This window comes from Leuciscus leuciscus, assembly GCF_965113295.1.
Source record: "Leuciscus leuciscus genome assembly, chromosome: 11".
Taxonomy (NCBI): Eukaryota; Metazoa; Chordata; class Actinopteri; order Cypriniformes; family Leuciscidae; genus Leuciscus; species Leuciscus leuciscus.
Genome location: NC_138735.1, coordinates 1,107,615 through 1,127,650, shown reverse-complemented (window position 1 = coordinate 1,127,650; position 20,036 = coordinate 1,107,615). Strand labels below are relative to the sequence as shown.

The window sequence follows — 20,036 nt, the reverse complement described above, 5'->3', positions numbered from 1 at the left end:
AGATGATGCTTAACAAGCTTAGTTTCTTTGGCTATGCTTAATAACATGCAAAAATATAATGCATAATAACCACTCAAAGCCTGTATAGACCGGCGTCTGCTTCACGTTTACAGCAAGCTGCCGTAATCCCAGTGCCGGTAGACAGAAACTAGCAGATGTTTAACAGTAACAACTCCAGTGTTTAGTGTAATATCTGTCCACCCACACCGAGAGAGAACGAGACGTCAGATCTCTCGTTAACAACAGGAAGGGTGTCAGAATTACACACACGAGTCACGCTTTATTGGACAAAACTGCTTTTCCAGAAGCAGCCGAAACCAAATCGCTGTAATACTGCAAAAATAACACCGATTTAATCAATTATAAACCATAAAGAGCCTTTACCTTTCTTTTGAACCTAAAAATGAAAACACAAACCTCAAAAAACACACTAAATATAATAATTAGGGGTGTAATGGTCCACCAAACAGTTTTAGTGCGTGTCTTTGGGTTTATTGTGAATGTGTTTTAATGCAGATCTTCTCTGTAAGAGTGTAATGTCAAACTTCAAACTCAATCATGAACCTCATGGCTTGCTGTCAGATGTGTGTGTCATTTAATGCGTCCAAGAGGCATTTTCCTCAGCGCACAACTTACATCTTACAGTTGTTACTGTACTTACTGTACCTGTAAATGGTACAAAATTCATGTATTTTGTATTTCCATCTTTCAAAAAAGATGATCCTGACAGCAAGCGGGTCTGTGTTTAACTTCACAGACTTCAGTGGAGCGGAATCATTTTAAGCTAATTCTAAAATATTTTCCTTACATATTTTGCATCCGAAAGCACTTCAAATCTCTTCGTCTGATTACAACTCCATAAACCGCAGTGTGTGTGCAGTGTGTGTGCAGTGTGTGTCGCTGCCAGGGCTGCAATATTTACATTCACTTTTTTTAGAGACATTCAGTAAACAACTTTTTAATAAAAAAAATTAAAAAAATGAACATGATTTGTGTTTGCTCATAATAATGACAGTATAATCAAGTCTAGCGTGTCAGACTGCAGGAGGCTTCAAGATATTTTGACACACTGTTGTATGCTTTCTGTGGAAACCAGAAAGCTGTGGAAACTTGACATACTTTCTCTTTTTTATGTAGTTTTTTAATGCTGAAAATCTCTCTTTTTATAAAGCAGATGTGTAACACTGCGAGACTCAATCACTCAACGTGAACACCGCCTAACAAACATCATGACTTTCTGTGGATCAGTGTATGAATCTCATGATGTGCGTTTGACAGTAATGATGAGTTGTGTCACTGTGTCACGATCACTGTTGGGGAAAGTCACTTTTAAAAGTAATGCATTACAATATTGCGTTACTCCCAAAAAAATGTACTAATTGCGTTACTTAGTTACTTTTTATGAAAAGTAATGCGTTACATTACTTACTTCTCCTGTATCCTATTGTTCTTTAATCAAGAATGGGGAAGGTTTGTTTGAGGCTCATTCACTTCTCTTTTGGTGTGAAAGGGCCTTAACATTACATTACTTGTGCGTTACTTTTCCTCCCCTGGGCTGGGTTTACTTGTTTGTTTTTTAATAACAACAAAAATAATCAATTTTTGGCAAATGTTAAGGCCCTTTCACTCCATGGGCCCTATCTGTCACGGTTCATAAATCCTATGCCTCTTTCTTGTCTCGTGTTTCTGTTGTTGTGTGTGTGTGTGTGTGTGTGTGTGTGTGTGTGTGTGTGTGTGTGTGTGTGTGTGTGTGTGTGTGTGTGTGTGTGTGTGTGTGTGTGTGTGTGTGTGTGTGTGATTAATGCTCATCAGCGATCCAGCTCATCACTCCCGTCACCAGCTGCAGCTCATCTCATCACCTATATATACTCACTCATTTCTCATCTCCATTGTCAGATCGTTGTTTGTGAGTCCCGGTTGTGTTGATCCCGTCTTCGTTCCAGTCTTGTGCCTTCTTCGTTTCCTGTTCGTGTTCCTGTGGATTTTTACTCTGGATTCGTCACGTCACATCAGCACTTCTCATCACGGCACTCATCTGACCATCGAAGTCCCTGCGTCACTAACCTGTTTCTCTCTGGACTATACCTATCATCATTTCCATTACTCAATAAAGAGAGAGTTTTACTTGCAAACTGCTTCCGTGTTTCCATCATGACACTATCTTGCACCCAGCGCAATTGACTTTGTACAGCGACGCATGTATCATTCCTATTTTGTACTCGCGCACAGAGGACTTTTCCCTCCACAGAAGCACGTTGGTAAGTTAGGAAATACACTTGCGCTCCCGGGGGCGGTTCAGCGCAAAGAGGAGGCGTGTTCTGGCGCAAACGTTCCTTCATGATATTTTGCAAGTTTAGAAAACAATTGCGCCACTAACCAGGAAAAAACTGTTTAAAGTCAGTGGCGTGTTGCGCATGTTATTCATATGCTATTTTAAGGGCGCATGCTTGGCCATAATCAATGTAGCGTGTGCACAACGCGCATACACTTTGATTCTCTCATCTACACAGAAGCAGCAGTTTTCATTTTTGCAAATCATACATTATTACGATAGATAGATAGATAGATAGATAGATAGATAGATAGATAGATAGATAGATAGATAGATAGATAGATAATTTATTATAAAAGCATACATCTAGCTTACACATTTACCCAAATTATCATACGCCTGTTTAACCTAAGTTAATTTGGGTGGGTTTCTCCATTTCAATGTCACTTCTCTCTTTTACGGCCGTGACGAGAGCGTCGGTCTCCTCGGCTTTTATCCCGCCGGTATAATAGCAACAGCGCCGGAGACCGCCCACAAAGTTACTTGCGTTTCAGATCGTTAAAATAGGGCCCCAAAAGTGAAGTGAATGAGCCTCAAACAAACCTTTCCCATTCTGGATTAAAGAACAATAGGAGACAGGAGAAGAAGTTCAACACTCTTATTTCTAAATCTAATCTAAAGTAATGTTTGTTTATTAGTATGGTTGAATTAGATCATTGAAGGTCAGCAGCAAAGACATTGGTTAATAAAGTGAGATTTAATACATAAAGTATATTGGTGTAATTTAATATAATTATACAAGTTATTTGTGTAAAATTCTGAGCTTGCATTTTGTAAATTGTTTTTATTCATTTTAAGGAATACTGAATGTTTTCGTGCAAGTGAGATGAGCATGTTCACATTTAGTCTAAAATTAAAAGAATCATCATGTTTACACAGCGCACACACATACACACACACACCCACACCCACACACACACACACACACACACACAACACCTCCTCACTTTATTTCTCTCAACATGGGGACAGGAGAGCTGTCAGTCAATAAATGTGAAAAACTAGAGCCCCTTTCACACAGCGCGATGATCCCGGCAAATTGCCGGGAAATTGCCAGAACGCCTTCTGTGTGAACACAAACACGACCCGGGATTGATGCCGGCATTGATGCCGGGTCGGGACCTAGTAACATTGCCGTGTTCAGTCCCGGAACGCGCCCTGTGTGAACAAAAGCCGTAATAATGCCGTGTCGTAGTGATGACGCTGAAGCCGGGATCGTTCACTAGCTGTGAAACGGTACGTAAAGAGCAAGTTTATGATCGAATCAGAGAATAAAATGCACAAGCGTGGTTTAAGCAAACTTAAGACGCTGCTGAGACATTACAAGTCACATCGATGTCACGTGTCTTTACGGGATTTTTACGGGTTGTGTGTGAATCTCAGATTCCGGAAAATCACTGGCAGTGTGAATGAACCAAAATCAAACTAACCCGGGTCACTTTATCCGTGTATTTTCCGGAATCTCTTTGTGAAAGGGGCTTAACTAACGTTACTTATTTTAAAAAGTAACTAAGATATTTTGTTGTGAATTGAAAAAGAAATGCGTTATTTTACTAGTTACTTGAAAAAGAAATCTGATTACGTAACTCAAGTTACTTGTAATGAGTTTCCCCAACACTGTCTCGAGAGGAGAACAGCACACACCCCTAACACGGGTAAATGTAACACATTTGACAATGAAAATCCTTTGAATATTGTCTGACCTTTGACCCCGCAGGGCCGGCGGGTCCTCGGCTCCCAGAGAGTCCTGATTTACCCTGAAGAACACAGATATATCTTCAATCAACCGTGTTTCTCTTGTTCACGCCATCAATACTCTGACTGGCATCGGGTTGTGTATGTAGTAATGTGAATATGGACAAACATGTGTATTCAATGCAACAATTTTCAAGAAGATGGCTGCATATTAATGAACAGGACAATTAATCATTGTTGCGCTGCATTTTATCATATGTGAAAACTGTGTATCTTTATATATCTGCAAATCTGTCTGGTCAGATATCGTTTCTGTGCAAGAGCAAGAGCAAAGGTGTTTTGTGTTGTCATATATAACATTACACAACGTTACCATTGGACCGGGCTCTCCGTGAGGTCCTCGTTCTCCTCTCGGCCCCGGCTCTCCCTGTTCAACAACACAACATCTCACATTTAACATGAGCTTTATATGCATGACTGTGTATCACAATGTTGCCAAAGCATTAACATATTTTATATAAATAATAAAACAAACAAAACATATATGTATAGATCATGTCATCGCATAGTAAATACATAAATAAATACAATCCATCTTAATAAATGAATAAATAAATCATCTTCTCCGAGTATGAAGGGCATTTTCTCAGTGTCACTCAGTTTAATGAATGTTTCAAATCTGGGCAGAAATGTTTCTCTCAGTGATATATTTAGTCCAGATGAGTGGAGTTTATCATCCTCTGTTTAGTTTACAGTGTCTACATCTGATGCTTAATATCACAGATGCTTATGACTGCATACAATTACGAATAAGGCCTTTTAACTGCTTATTTCTTTACAGTAGTATATAGTAATGACATTGTAATGCTGTATTTCAAATATGTACATTTTAAATAAAATATATTATAGTATTAAATGTAAATATTTAAAACACAGAAAAAGGAAATGACTGTAATCCAGTGAAAAGAAAAGTAATGATTTCTTAATTAAATCAGCAAAAATGAAAAGCAAGTACAACAAATGTTTCCTCTGATCTACACACTTTACAATTTAATATTATTATTATTGAGAGAGTATAGTACCTTTTGTCCTGGCGCTCCAGCTGTGCCGATGATGGGTCTCGTTGCTCCCTGAAACACAAAAGCAGATTTCCTCTTGGTATTTCAGTATTTTACTCGGCTCTTATAGTTTGAACGCAGTGTGTGTGAAACATCTCTCGGCCGTGTTCTCTCTCTCTCTCTCTCTCTCTCCCAGAGGTGGACGACGGACACAACGGACGTGCTTGAGTGAAAGGACACACACTACTGGTCAAACATTACTCTGTTACAGGTCAACGTTGTAAAGACCGATTTTTACTTATAAGTAAAAGTACAGAAGTACTCGTTTTCAAAAGTACTTGAGTATCAGAAGTAAAAAGTAAATGTTAATGCATTGTTTTATAATTGTTGTATTGTTGTATGTAATACTGTACATTATGCCTCTGAATCAACCTTGTGAATACACTACCAGTTATTAATACTGAGGAATTAACAGCTTTTACAATTAGGTTATAAAACTTTTAGAAATTAAACAACTGAATTGAAAACAAAAACAAACAAAAACACAGCCATAATCATCATCTTTTTTTATTTAACACTCCTACCACCCCAATAAAAGAAGTACACATCTGTGTAGTGGAGTAAAAAGTATGATATGTGACTTTCAAATGTAGTGAAAAAATAATACTCAAGTAAAGTACAGATACTCAAAAAGTGTAGCTTAGTACAATCCAGTCCTCAAGTAAATGTACTGTGTTGCTGTCCACCTCTGCTCTCTACAGGACCGAACACCATCACCACACTCGCCTCACACACTGAGGCTGTGTCCTGAATCACACACACTATACACTATTATACACTATTATACACTATACACTTCTGCACTATACACTATACACTATTATACACTATACACTTCTGCACTATACACTATTATACACTATACACTATTATACACTATACACTTCTGCACTATACACTATTATACACTATACACTATTATACACTATTATACACTATACACTATTATACACTATTATACACTATTATACACTATACACTATTATACACTATTATACACTATTATACACTATACACTTCTGCACTATACACTATACACTATTATACACTATACACTATTATACACTATACACTATTATACACTATACACTTCTGCACTATACACTATTATACACTATACACTATTATACACTATACACTATTATACACTATACACTTCTGCACTATACACTATTATACACTATACACTTCTGCACTATACACTATACACTATTATACACTTATGCACTATACACTATACACTTCTGCACTATACACTATTATACTGTACACTATACACTATTATACACTATACACTATTATACACTATACACTTCTGCACTATACACTATACACAATACACTATTATACACTTAACACTATACACTTCTGCACTATACACTATTATACACTATACACTATTATACACTATACACTTATGCACTATACACTATACACTTCTGCACTATACACTATTATACTGTACACTATACACTATTATACACTATACACTATTATACACTATACACTTCTGCACTATACACTATTATACACTATACACTTATGCACTATACACAATACACTATTATACACTATACACTATACACTATACACTTCTGCACTATACACTATACACTATACACTATTATACACTATACACTTATGCACTATACACTATACACTTCTGCACTATACACTATTATACTGTACACTATACACTATTATACACTATACACTATTATACACTATACACTTCTGCACTATACACTATACACAATACACTATTATACACTATACACTTCTGCACTATACACTATACACTATTATACACTATACACTTCTGCACTATACACTATACACAATACACTATTATACACTATACACTTCTGCACTATACACTATACACTATTATACACTATACACTTCTGCACTATACACTATTATACACTATACACTTCTGCACTATACACTATTATACACTATACACTATTATACACTATACACTTATATGTTATATGTTATACACTTATGTTGCCTTTGGCTTGCTCAGTTGGGGATATTTTGGGGATATTTAATTTAATTTTATCAATCAATAAATTCCTCTTGAAACAAACTTTGTTGTATTATTTTAATTTAATACTGTGAAGCTGCTTTGATACAATCTGTATTGTGAAAAGCGCTATACAAATAAACTTGACTTGACTTGACTTATGCACTATACACTATTATACACTATACACTATTATACACTATACACTATTATACACTATACGCTATACACTTCTTCACTATACACTATTATACACTATACACTATGATACACTATACACTATACACTTATGCACTATACACTATACACTATTATACACTATACACTTCTGCACTATACACTATACACTATTATAATAATTAATAATAATAATAATAATAATAATTAATAATTAATAAATAATAATAATTTGTTACATTTATATAGCGCTTTTTCTGAGACCTCAAAGCGCTTTACATAGAAGTGGGGAATCTCCTCAACCACCACCAGTGTGCAGCATCCACTTGGATGATGCGACGGCAGCCATATTGCGCCAGAACGCCCACCACACACCAGCTTACTGGTGGAGAGGAGACAGTGATGAAGCCAATCAGTATATGGGGATGATTAGGAGGCCATGATCGACAGAGGCCAAGGGGCAAATTTGGCCAGGATGCCGGGGTTACACCCCTACTCTTTTTTCGAAGGACATCCTGGGATTTTTAATGACCACAGAGAGTCAGGACCTCGGTTTAACGTCTCATCCGAAGGACGGTGCTCTTTTTGGCAGTATAGTGTCCCCGTCACTACACTGGGGTGTTAGGACCCATACAGATCATATACACTATACACTTATGCACTATACACTATTATACACTATACACTATACACTATTATACACTATACACTTATACACTATACACCAGGGAACGACAACTGGCGGCCCGCGGGCCAAAACTGGCCCGCCAGCAATATTTTCTGGCCCGCCGGATTATTTTGGAAGTCCTAAATGCTGCACAAAACTCTTCCACTACTTGAGAAAAGCCGTAGTCGAGCGGCGATTTCACCGCCGCATACTGTGTGAAACACCCATAGGGAATCATGCGGCGCGGGATTACATTTTAAAGTATAACTGTGCGTTCACACCGGACGCGAATAGCACGTCAAATTCGCGCCTGCCGCGTCTAGTTATACGCTTGACCACTTTGTGTCCATTCGCGCTTCAAAAGACGGTAGCGGCCAGAACTCTGGTGTAGGCTACTTTTGACGGAGCGGGCGGTCTGACTGACAATAGCCCACTCCCGACATCTTTTGACAGCGTATCCGCACTTAATTCTGACCGCCTGTACACCTAGCTCTGAGGAGCTGTTTGGTACTGAAACCATTGTCAGTCAACAACATTCTTTTTTTGCAAGGATGTTTGAAATAGTTCGGCAGAAAATATATACTTAATTTGTCAGAAGGGCAATATGATTTTCGTTTATGTTGCTTAGAAATTTGAGTGATAGGCTTTGTCCTATTTAATTTATGTTAGGCTATTTATATTTCATAATTTTTTTTCTGTGGCATTTTTTTTCTCTGCTGACAGTACAATGTTAAAATAGCCTAATATTTATATTGACACGAACACAATTTTTGTATAGCATTTATTATAGGCTACTTAATCTCATTCTTGCCGTTAGAGACATTTGAATGTGAGATTATGGAAACGAGATCTAAATTTTGCGGAACCGTCAGGTCGGTATTTTAAGCGGTTGCTGAATAGAACCTTGTGGGAGCGGGACAGAAAAAAAAAACAGTCCCGCGCATAACTCCTTAAACCTTAGGTGTGTATGTGTGTGTCCCGAATAAATAATAATACAAAAAAAAGGAATAAAGTTCAAAAGTCGGACTGTAAGCGAATGAGTATGATTGCTATTCACACCTTTATTAAAATGGCTGTAATCTGTTACCACAATAGTACTTGATCTGTTTAAAATGATTTCCTTGATATATGCATAAGGTGTTAAATAAAAAATCTAAATTAAAATTTGTCTAATCCAGTAATTCATTTTTTTCTGTTTTTGATCTGAGCACAATCAGAAAATCAGAAAACCCATTGTTATTCGTTTTTTCATTTTAGTTCAGGAAATAAATAATGGGAAAACAAGTCGTTTTTCATCTTTTTATTTTGGGTTTTAATTTGAAAAAACGATTGAACGAATGATCCACGGATGGTGACGGACCCATCATATTCCGCGATTATAGGCCTATATAAAAGTATTTAATTTGTATCCATAGGCCTATTCTGTGTAGCTGGCCCGCCATCTACTGGCTAAAAAAAATATTGGCCCGCGGCCAAAGTTACTTGCCGACCCCTGCTATACACTATTATACACTATACACTATTATACACTATTATACACTATACACTATTATACACTATTATACACTATACACTTATGCACTAGGGCTGTCCCCGACTATGGATTTTCATAGTCGAATCAGAATCGTCATGTCTTGCCTATAGTCGACTAATAGTCGAATCATGTGTATAGGGGTGGGGGTGGGGGCGGGGCTTTAACGTTTCAAAGCCGCGATGTACAGAAAATCACACAAAGATATAGAAGAAAATGTATAAAAACATTTGTGATCAATAAAACTAAGAAATAACAAATAATTCCAGAAAGGCCACACTGCAGATTTGCATTTCACATGCAAATCAAATTAAATCGGCTAAATTACCTGTGCGAGCAGGCCAGCCTACAGCACAACATTGATGCACCGAAAAAATAAACAATTAATTTACTAAATTAAATTAGAACAGAATATACCTTTCTAATAAATAAAAATACAAAACGAAATAAATCAGAATCAAGCAAGTCACAGGATGAGGAGCAAATGTGTGCAAAATGCCTAAAGTGCAGGGGAACATATATTCAAAACACAAGCCACAAATATTTAGATTAGATAACCCTGACAGATTAATAAATAAAATAAAAATAAAGATTTTTTTTTAAATAACGATAGTAGCCAGAATTTTCAACTTTGTCTTTTTAACTGCAGAAACAACAATAAATGCTAAACTGGAGAGGCAGTCTTTTTAGCTAAAAATGTTCACAGCATCCCAAAAAAAAATTAGAACCGTCTGAAAAGTTTTGAAATCACTTGTACCTGATCGAGAGAACAAATCCTGAACGTCTTTCACTCTGTCTGTCCGTTGGAGTCTTTTCAAATTGTGCGCGCGGATAAAATACATTCTAACGTGAAACCCAGTCTATGCGTGAAACATGTTAACATTGGCCGGCAGAAGTGCGATCATGGTTTCCCTGATGCTAAATCCAGCCTTGGAGAATATCCTTTCTGATGGTGTACATCCACACTTTAGATTTTCTTATCCCAGACATTGTTAAAGATTTAAATCCTTGCCACGAAGACGCTCCTCTGTCGGTCACGGATTGAAAGTGAAACTTAAATCTGTCACGGGGTGTTTGGATTTATTCACGCACGTTAAAAAATATTTATTAAAAGCTTCTTTCTTTGCACATTTTTATATAGGCCTACAGCATTATCATAATAGGCTGAATATTAACGTATTGACATAAAAGCTAGTTCTATGTGAAATCAGACATTGAGCACCCTCATATAGCCAAAGTGGCCTCTGCGAAGATTCGACCGTGAGATCGGTAGTCGAATCAGGCTCCTCCTATCGAAGCATCGAATCTTCGACTATTCGGGGTCACCCCTATTATGCACTATACACTATTATGCACTATACACTATACACTATTATACACTATACACTATTATACACTATACACTATTATACACTATAATAATTCGTTACATTTATATAGCGCTTTTTCTGAGACCTCAAAGCGCTTTACATAGAAGTGGGGAATCTCCTCAACCACCACCAGTGTGCAGCATCCACTTGGATGATGCGACGGCAGCCATATTGCGCCAGAACGCCCACCACACACCAGCTTACTGGTGGAGAGGGGACAGTGATGAACCCAGTCAGTATATGAGGATAATTAGGAGGCCATGATTGACAGAGGCCAAGGGGCAAATTTGGCCAGGATGCCGGGGTTACACCCCTACTCTTTTTCGAAGGACATCCTGGGATTTTTAATGACCACAGAGAGTCAGGACCTCGGTTTAACGTCTCATCCGAAGGACGGTGCTCTTTTGGCAGTATAGTGTCCCCGTCACTACACTGGGGTGTTAGGACCCACACAGACCACAGGGTGAGCGCCCCCTGCTGGCCTCACTAACAACTCTTCCAGCAGAAAACTAGTTTTCCCAGGAGGTCTCCCATCCAGGTACTAATCAGGCTCAGCCCTGCTTAGCTTCAGTGGGCAACCAGTCTTGGGCTACAGGGTGATATGGCTGCTGTACACTATACACTATACACTATTATACACTATACACTATACACTATACACTTATGCACTATACACTATTATACACTATACACTTATGCACTATACACTATACACTATTAAACACTATACACTTCTGCATTATACACTATACACTATACACTATTATACACTATACACTTATGCACTATACACTATTATACACTATACACTATTATACACTATACACTATTATACACTATACACTTATGCACTATACACTAGTATACACTATACACTATACTCTATTATACACTATTATACACTATACACTATTATACACTATACTCTATTATACACTATTATACACTATACACTATTATACACTATACACTATACACTTATGCACTATACACTATTATACACTATACTCTATTATACACTATTACACACTATACACTATTATACACTATACACTATTATACACTATACACTATTATACACTATACACTATTATACACTATTACACACTATACACTATTATACACTATACACTATTATACACTATTATACACTATACACTATACACTTATGCACTATACACTATTATACACTATACACTATTATACACTATACACTATTATACACTATTACACACTATACACTATTATACACTATACACTATTATACACTATTATACACTATACACTATACACTATACACTTATGCACTATACACTATTATACACTATACTCTATTATACACTATTACACACTATACACTATTATACACTATACTCTATTATACACTATTACACACTATACACTATTATACACTATACACTATTATACACTATTATACACTATACACTATACACTTATGCACTATACACTATTATACACTATACACTATTATACACTAGGGGTGACCCCGAATAGTCGAAGATTCGATGCTTCGATAGGAGGAGCCTGATTCGACTACCGATCTCACGGTCGAATCTTCGCAGAGGTGTTATGAAACGAGGATCATGTCACTTTGGCTATATGAGGGCGCTCAATGTCTGATTTCACATAGAACTAGCTTTTATGTAAATACGTTAATATTCAGCCTATTATGATAATGCTGTTGGCCTATATAAAAATGTGCAAAGAAAGAAGCTTTTAATAAATATTTTTTTAACGTGCGTGAATAAATCCAAACACCCCGTGACAGATTTAAGTTTCACTTTCAATCCGTGACCGACAGAGGAGCGTCTTCGCGGCAAGGATTTAAATCTTTAACAATGTCTGGGATAAGAAAATCTAAAGTGTGGATGTACACGATTAGAAAGGATATTCTCCAAGGCTGGATTTAGCATCAGGAAAACCATGATCGCACTTCTGCCGGCCAACGTTAACATGTTTCACGCATAGACTGGGTTTCACGTTAGAATGTATTTTATCCGCGCGCACAATTTGAAAAGACTCCAACGGACAGACAGAGTGAAAGACGTTCAGGATTTGTTCTCTCGATCAGGTACAAGTGATTTCAAAACTTTTCAGCCGGTTCTAATTTTATTTTTGGATGCTGTGAACCTTTTTAGCTAAAAAGACTGCCTCTCCAGTTTAGCATTTATTGTTGTTTCTGCAGTTAAAAAGACAAAGATGAAAATTCTGGCTACTATCGTTATTTTTATAATTTCTTTATTTTTATTTTATTTATTAATCTGTCAGGGTTATCTAACCTAACTATTTGTGGCTTGTGTTTTGAATATATGTTCCCCTGCACTTTAGGCATTTTGCACACATTTGCTCCTCATCCTGTGACTTGATTCTGATTTATTTCGTTTTGTATTTTTATTTATTAGAAAGGTAGCTATATTCTGTTCTAATTTAATTTAGTAAATTAATTGTTTATTTTTTCGGTGCATCGATGTTGTGCTGTAGGCTGGCCTGCTCGCACAGGTAATTTAGCCGATTTGATTTGCATGAGAAATGCAAATCTGCAGTGTGGCCTTTCTGGAGTTATTTATGTTATTTCTTAGTTTTATTGATCAAAAATGTTTTTATACATTTTCTTCTATATCTTTGTGTGATTTTCTGTTCATCGCGGCTTTGAAACGTTAAAGCCCCGCCCCCAGCCCCACCCCCATGCACATGATTCGACTATTAGTCGACTATAGGCAAGACATGACGATTCTGATTCGACTATGAAAATCCATAGTCGGGGACAGCCCTATTATACACTATACACTATTATACACTATACACTATACACTTATGCACTATACACCAGTGATGGAGTACTCGAGTCCTGGACTCGGACTCGAGTCCGACTCGAGTCCCTATTCTCTGGACTCGAGTCCGACTCGAGACTCTATTCTCAGGACTCGTGACTTGACTTGGACTCGCGGACTGATGACTCGTTCTTGGACTCGGACTCGAGGATATAAAATCGGACTTGAGCATTCATCAAATGAATGACGTTGGATGAAGTTTCTGACTAAATAGGATTTAAAATTTGATATAAGATGTTACACTTTTCCTGTTTTGGGCTCCAAGACCGGACGGGATCTCTTTTTTTCCTGCATATATGAACGAGCAGAGAGAAAGCCCCAGCCGCGCGCGCGCTCTCACCGTCTTCAAACAACACATCAATTGACACGACAGTAAAAGGTCGGAAGACCGAAGTTTCACGTAGATCATTCAGAGATTTTTTTCTCCTGAATTACCGCGAGGTGTGAATTGTGCTGAAAAAAAACAAAAAACGTTTGCCTTATCTTCTCTGAAAAGCGTTCCGCACATTCAGCTGACATTAGCCACAATTTCAATAAACGAAAAGACCTATCTAGTGATGAAATGTTTTCTGTGTTGACACAAATCTTGTCCTGTCCTAAACTGCCGAGATAATCACACAAGGCGTGCCGTATAGGCTACACGTCCATTAATGACACGTCCGATTCGCGAACTAATGACTCCTTTGAACGATTCACTTTAATGAATGGTTAAAACAACTGACCATTTGTCCCATAGACATGTATAGAAAGGCTAGATGGCTCAAGGCGGAGTCAGCTGTGTCGTCACTTGGCGGCCATCTTAGGTCAGGAGACTGCGCTGCTGCTCCCTGCTGCTGTGGACCGAAGGTGAGTGACATACGCCAACTAAAATGCTCGTAACTTGCTGAATTCTTGACGGATATACAAACGGTTTGGTTTATTACAAACCTTATTAACGTGGCTATGATTTGTGCTGATGCGGTTTGTGGCTATAATTTTTCACAAGTATGCAGTTAAATAGCCGCATCCCTGACGTTTATGACACACCAAGCCGTTTGAAAATCGGTATAGTGCATACACTTATGCACTATACACTATACACTATTATACACTATACACTATTATACACTATTATACACTACACTATTATACACTATACACTATTATACACTATTACTCTATTATACACTATTATACACTATACACTATTATACACTATTATACACTATACACTATACACTATACACCATTATACACTATACTCTATTATACACTATTATACACTATACACTATTATACACTATACTCTATTATACACTATTATACACTACACTATTATACACTATACACTATTATACACTATTATACACTACACTATTATACACTATACACTATTATACACTATTATACACTACACTATTATACACTATACACTATTATACACTATACTCTATTATACACTATTATACACTACACTATTATACACTATACTCTATTATACACTATTATACACTACACTATTATACACTATACACTATTATACACTATTATACACTACACTATTATACACTATACACTATTATACACTATACTCTATTATACACTATTATACACTATACACTATTATACACTATACTCTATTATACACTATACACTATACACTATTATACACTATTATACACTATACACTATTATACACTATACACTTATGCACTATACACTCTACACTTATGTACTCTCTGACAGTCGAGTGCACTTCATTTTTTTCGGTTAGAAGTGCATCATCCGGGTACTTGAAGTGCACTTTTTCCTTTTTAGTATTTTCAGTGTGAACGCAGTACTCGCATTACAGATTTCTCCAACTGCTAACACACTAAAACGACACACACAGCACAGTTATTTACACTGACACACACACACACAGCACAGTTATTTACACTGACACACACAGCACAGTTATTTACACTCACACACAGCACAGTTATTTACACTGACACACACACACAGCACAGTTATTTACACTGATACACACACAGCACAGTTATTTACACTCACACACAGCACAGTTATTTACACTGACACACACACACAGCACAGTTATTTACACTGATACACACACAGCACAGTTATTTACACTCACACACAGCACAGTTATTTACACTGACACACACACACAGCACAGTTATTTACACTGACACACACACAGCACAGTTATTTACACTGACACACACACACAGCACAGTTATTTACACTGATACACACACAGCACAGTTATTTACACTCACTCACACACACAGCACAGTTATTTACACTGACACACACACAGCACAGTTATTTACACTGACACACACACAGCACAGTTATTTACACTGATACACACACAGCACAGTTATTTACACTCACACACAGCACAGTTATTTACACTGACACACACACACAGCACAGTTATTTACACTGACACACACACAGCACAGTTATTTACACTGGGGTGGTGATGGCGCAATGGATAAGACACATGCCTTTGGTGTAAGAGACCCGGGTTCGAATCCACTGTGAGACACCAATGTGTCCCTGAGCAAGACACTTAACCCCTAGTTGCTCCAGAGGCGTGCGACCTCTGACATATATAGCAATTGTAAGTCGCTTCGGATATAAGCGTCAGCTAAATGAATAAATGTAAATGTAAATGTGACACACACACACAGCACAGTTATTTACACTGATACACACACAGCACAGTTATTTACACTCACTCACACACACAGCAGTTATTTACACTGACACACACACAGCACAGTTATTTACACTGATACACACACAGCACAGTTATTTACACTCACTCACACACACAGCAGTTATTTACACTGACACACACACACAGCACAGTTATTTACACTCACTCACACACACAGCACAGTTATTTACACTGACACACACACAGCACAGTTATTTACACTGACACACACACAGCACAGTTATTTACACTGATACACACACAGCACAGTTATTTACACTCACTCACACACACAGCAGTTATTTACACTGACACACACAGACACAAACAGCACAGTTATTTACACTGACACACACACACAGCACAGTTATTTACACTGACACACACACAGCACAGTTATTTACACTGACACACACACAGCACAGTTATTTACACTCACTCACACACACAGCACAGTTATTTACACTGACACACACACACAGCACAGTTATTTACACTGACACACACAGCACAGTTATTTACACTCACTCACACACACAGCAGTTATTTACACTGACACACACACAGCACAGTTATTTACACTGATACACACACAGCACAGTTATTTACACTCACTCACACACACAGCAGTTATTTACACTGACACACACACACAGCACAGTTATTTACACTCACTCACACACACAGCACAGTTATTTACACTGACACACACACAGCACAGTTATTTACACTGACACACACACAGCACAGTTATTTACACTGATACACACACAGCACAGTTATTTACACTCACTCACACACACAGCAGTTATTTACACTGACACACACAGACACAAACAGCACAGTTATTTACACTGACACACACACACAGCACAGTTATTTACACTGACACACACACAGCACAGTTATTTACACTGACACACACACAGCACAGTTATTTACACTCACTCACACACACAGCACAGTTATTTACACTGACACACACACACAGCACAGTTATTTACACTGACACACACAGCACAGTTATTTACACTCACTCACACACACACACAGCACAGTTATTTACACTGACACACACAGAGAACAACCTCTTCTCAAGTCTCCAAAAGTCTAAACACATTTTCTGCTTTACACACATTTTGCAATTCAAAATGGCACTTTTAAAAAACACTGAACACAGTTCTCTGCATAATCACAACAATCTGACATAAAGTCACATGATTGCCATTTCAAAACACTGCCATTCAAAATGACACTCCATGATCTGATTGGTCAATCATGTGTCACCTGACCAAACAGATCAATGCTTAACTGTTAACACTTCAATCTTTTTCAGTTTACTGTTTTTTTGTGAGCATGTTTGTGTTCAGTCCACTGAATTGTTTGGTGAAAAAAAATAAAATAATAATGTTTCAACAGCATGTGTGTGTGTGTGTGTCTGCAAATATTTCTGTGCATGTGAACAATCTGAAGAATTGTCTAGAATGTTTTTACAATTTGATCTATTTTAGTATTATGGTTAAGCACACTGAAGATGAGAGTGCTCTTCAACAGCGTGTAGTTGGTCAGACAACAATCTGCTAATATGAATGAAGTGTGTTTGGGACGCAGCTGGAGTGTGCTTATGAAGGGAAGTTTGCAGTCAGTAAGAGCTCTTACCATTGGTCCAGGCGGGCCCGTTTCCCCTGGCAACCCTTGTTCTCCTCGCTCACCCTGCATGTGAAAGAGACCCAACATGATTTGCAATGAGAGAAAAGCTCAACGTGTTACACCTAAACACTGTTCATCAGGAGGTAGGTGTGTGTGTGTGTGTGTGTGTGTGTGTGTGTGTGTGTGTGTGTGTGTGTGTGTGTGTGTGTGAGAGAGAGAGAGAGAGAGTGTGTGTCTGTGTGTGTGTGTGTGTGTGTGTGTGTGTGTGTGTGTGTGTGTGTGTGTGTGTGTGTGTGTGTGTGTGTGTGTGTGTGTGTGTGTGTGTGTGTGTGTGTGTGTGTGTGTGTGTGTGTGCGATGGGAGACTCACTTGCGCCCCCTGGAGTCCCGGAGCTCCTCTCGGTCCTGATAGACCAGTGTCACCCTACGAGACAGAAGAGTAGAAACACAACGCTGACTTCTTCAACTGATACTGTACGACTGCACGCTTACAAACATGGTAAATATATATATATATAAATTTTTTTTTTAAACTGCTACAGATCAGATCTACAGTAAAATACTGTTTTTTTATACTTTTATATTTAATAACGCACCATTATTGGAATTTATTTCAATATATTACGCACCATAATTTACAGTGAAAATCCAAAAACTGACGGTTAAGAAGAATTGTTTAATTGGAATAATTTCTTCGATAACACTTTACAAAAAGCTTTGTTGGTTAACATGAACTAATAATGACCTGCACTCATACAGCATTTATTCATCTTTGTTAATGTTAATTTCAACATATACTAATACTTTATTAAAATCAAAGGTTGTATTTGTTAACATTAGTTAATGCACTGTGAACTAACATGAACAGCTGGATTTTTATTAACTAACATTAACAAAGATGAATAAATACAGTAACAAATGTATTGCTCAGGGTTAGTTCATGTTAGTTAATAGATTAACTAATGTTAACTAATGAACCTTATTGTAAAGTTTTACCGTTTCTTCATAATTCTTTTCAGATCCGTTATGTTCATTCGGGTTTAACGGTCCGTCTTATGTTGTTCACTGCATTATTTTAGTGTTATGATGACGGTGTTGTGTGTTTGTGTGCTTGACACTGTCTTCATCTTCTGTATATTAATATTTACATCAGCTTGTGAGAAAAGCTGTAGTGATGAACTTTGATGAATCATGTCTTTCTCTTCACCATCAGTGTTATTATGGTGGATGTCAGTATATTATAAAGGCATAAAACAGATTTTAATAGCAGCAGAAAAAAAAATGGTTTTGGATTTACTGGTTCAAAATGTCTTTTTATTTTATTTGTATTCATTTGTTGTTATAAATTAAATTTTTAAATTGTAAAATTTTCAGGTTGTTCTGTAAATATGTTTACATTTTTACTGAATTTTTACTGAATTATTCTGGTAACCTCACCGAAAATCTTCATGATTTTTGTGTTTGCTTGTTTGTTTGTTTACAGTAAATGGTCTGAAACTGTAAGAGCTTCTTACCTTTTCTCCAGGTGCACCTGGGTCTCCTGGCTCTCCTCTTGAACCTTGAGGTCCCTTTATTAAGAAAACACACACGTGTCGTTCACACAGATTGCCAGTGGCCGAAAGAAGCCTCAGTATCCTGAATCTATATGTCGTTTCACTCACAGGTTTCCCGTCGGGACCCGGAGGACCTGCTCTTCCCGGCTCCCCCCGCTCCCCCTGTAGAGATCAGACTGTAAGAACCGTTTAAAGAGACAGTGTGCACTTACTCAGCAGAGAGTGAAGGAGATGTGTGTCGACCCTCGGTCCCGGAGGCCCTTCGCTGCAGTCGCACTCGTCTTCGTCTTCGTCAGCGCTGGGCTCTCGATCCAGAGGACACTGGAGACCACGACACACACACACACACA

General features: G+C 37.6%; 1 protein-coding gene across 1 annotated transcript in view; it reads right to left on the bottom strand.

The window, feature by feature from the left end:
* LOC309509212 (uncharacterized protein) overlaps positions 1 to 20,036 on the bottom strand; it is an 82,553-nt gene that overhangs the window by 62,235 nt on the left and 282 nt on the right. Inside the window, exons 2-9 of the mRNA XM_082183814.1 lie at positions 19,930 to 20,007; positions 19,795 to 19,848; positions 19,648 to 19,701; positions 18,504 to 18,557; positions 18,144 to 18,197; positions 5,110 to 5,157; positions 4,401 to 4,454; positions 4,036 to 4,089 (exon numbers count right to left, since the gene is read on the bottom strand). Coding sequence (XP_082039940.1) covers positions 4,036 to 4,089; positions 4,401 to 4,454; positions 5,110 to 5,157; positions 18,144 to 18,197; positions 18,504 to 18,557; positions 19,648 to 19,701; positions 19,795 to 19,848; positions 19,930 to 20,007 — 450 coding nt within the window. The remainder of the gene's footprint in view (positions 1 to 4,035; positions 4,090 to 4,400; positions 4,455 to 5,109; positions 5,158 to 18,143; positions 18,198 to 18,503; positions 18,558 to 19,647; positions 19,702 to 19,794; positions 19,849 to 19,929; positions 20,008 to 20,036) is intronic.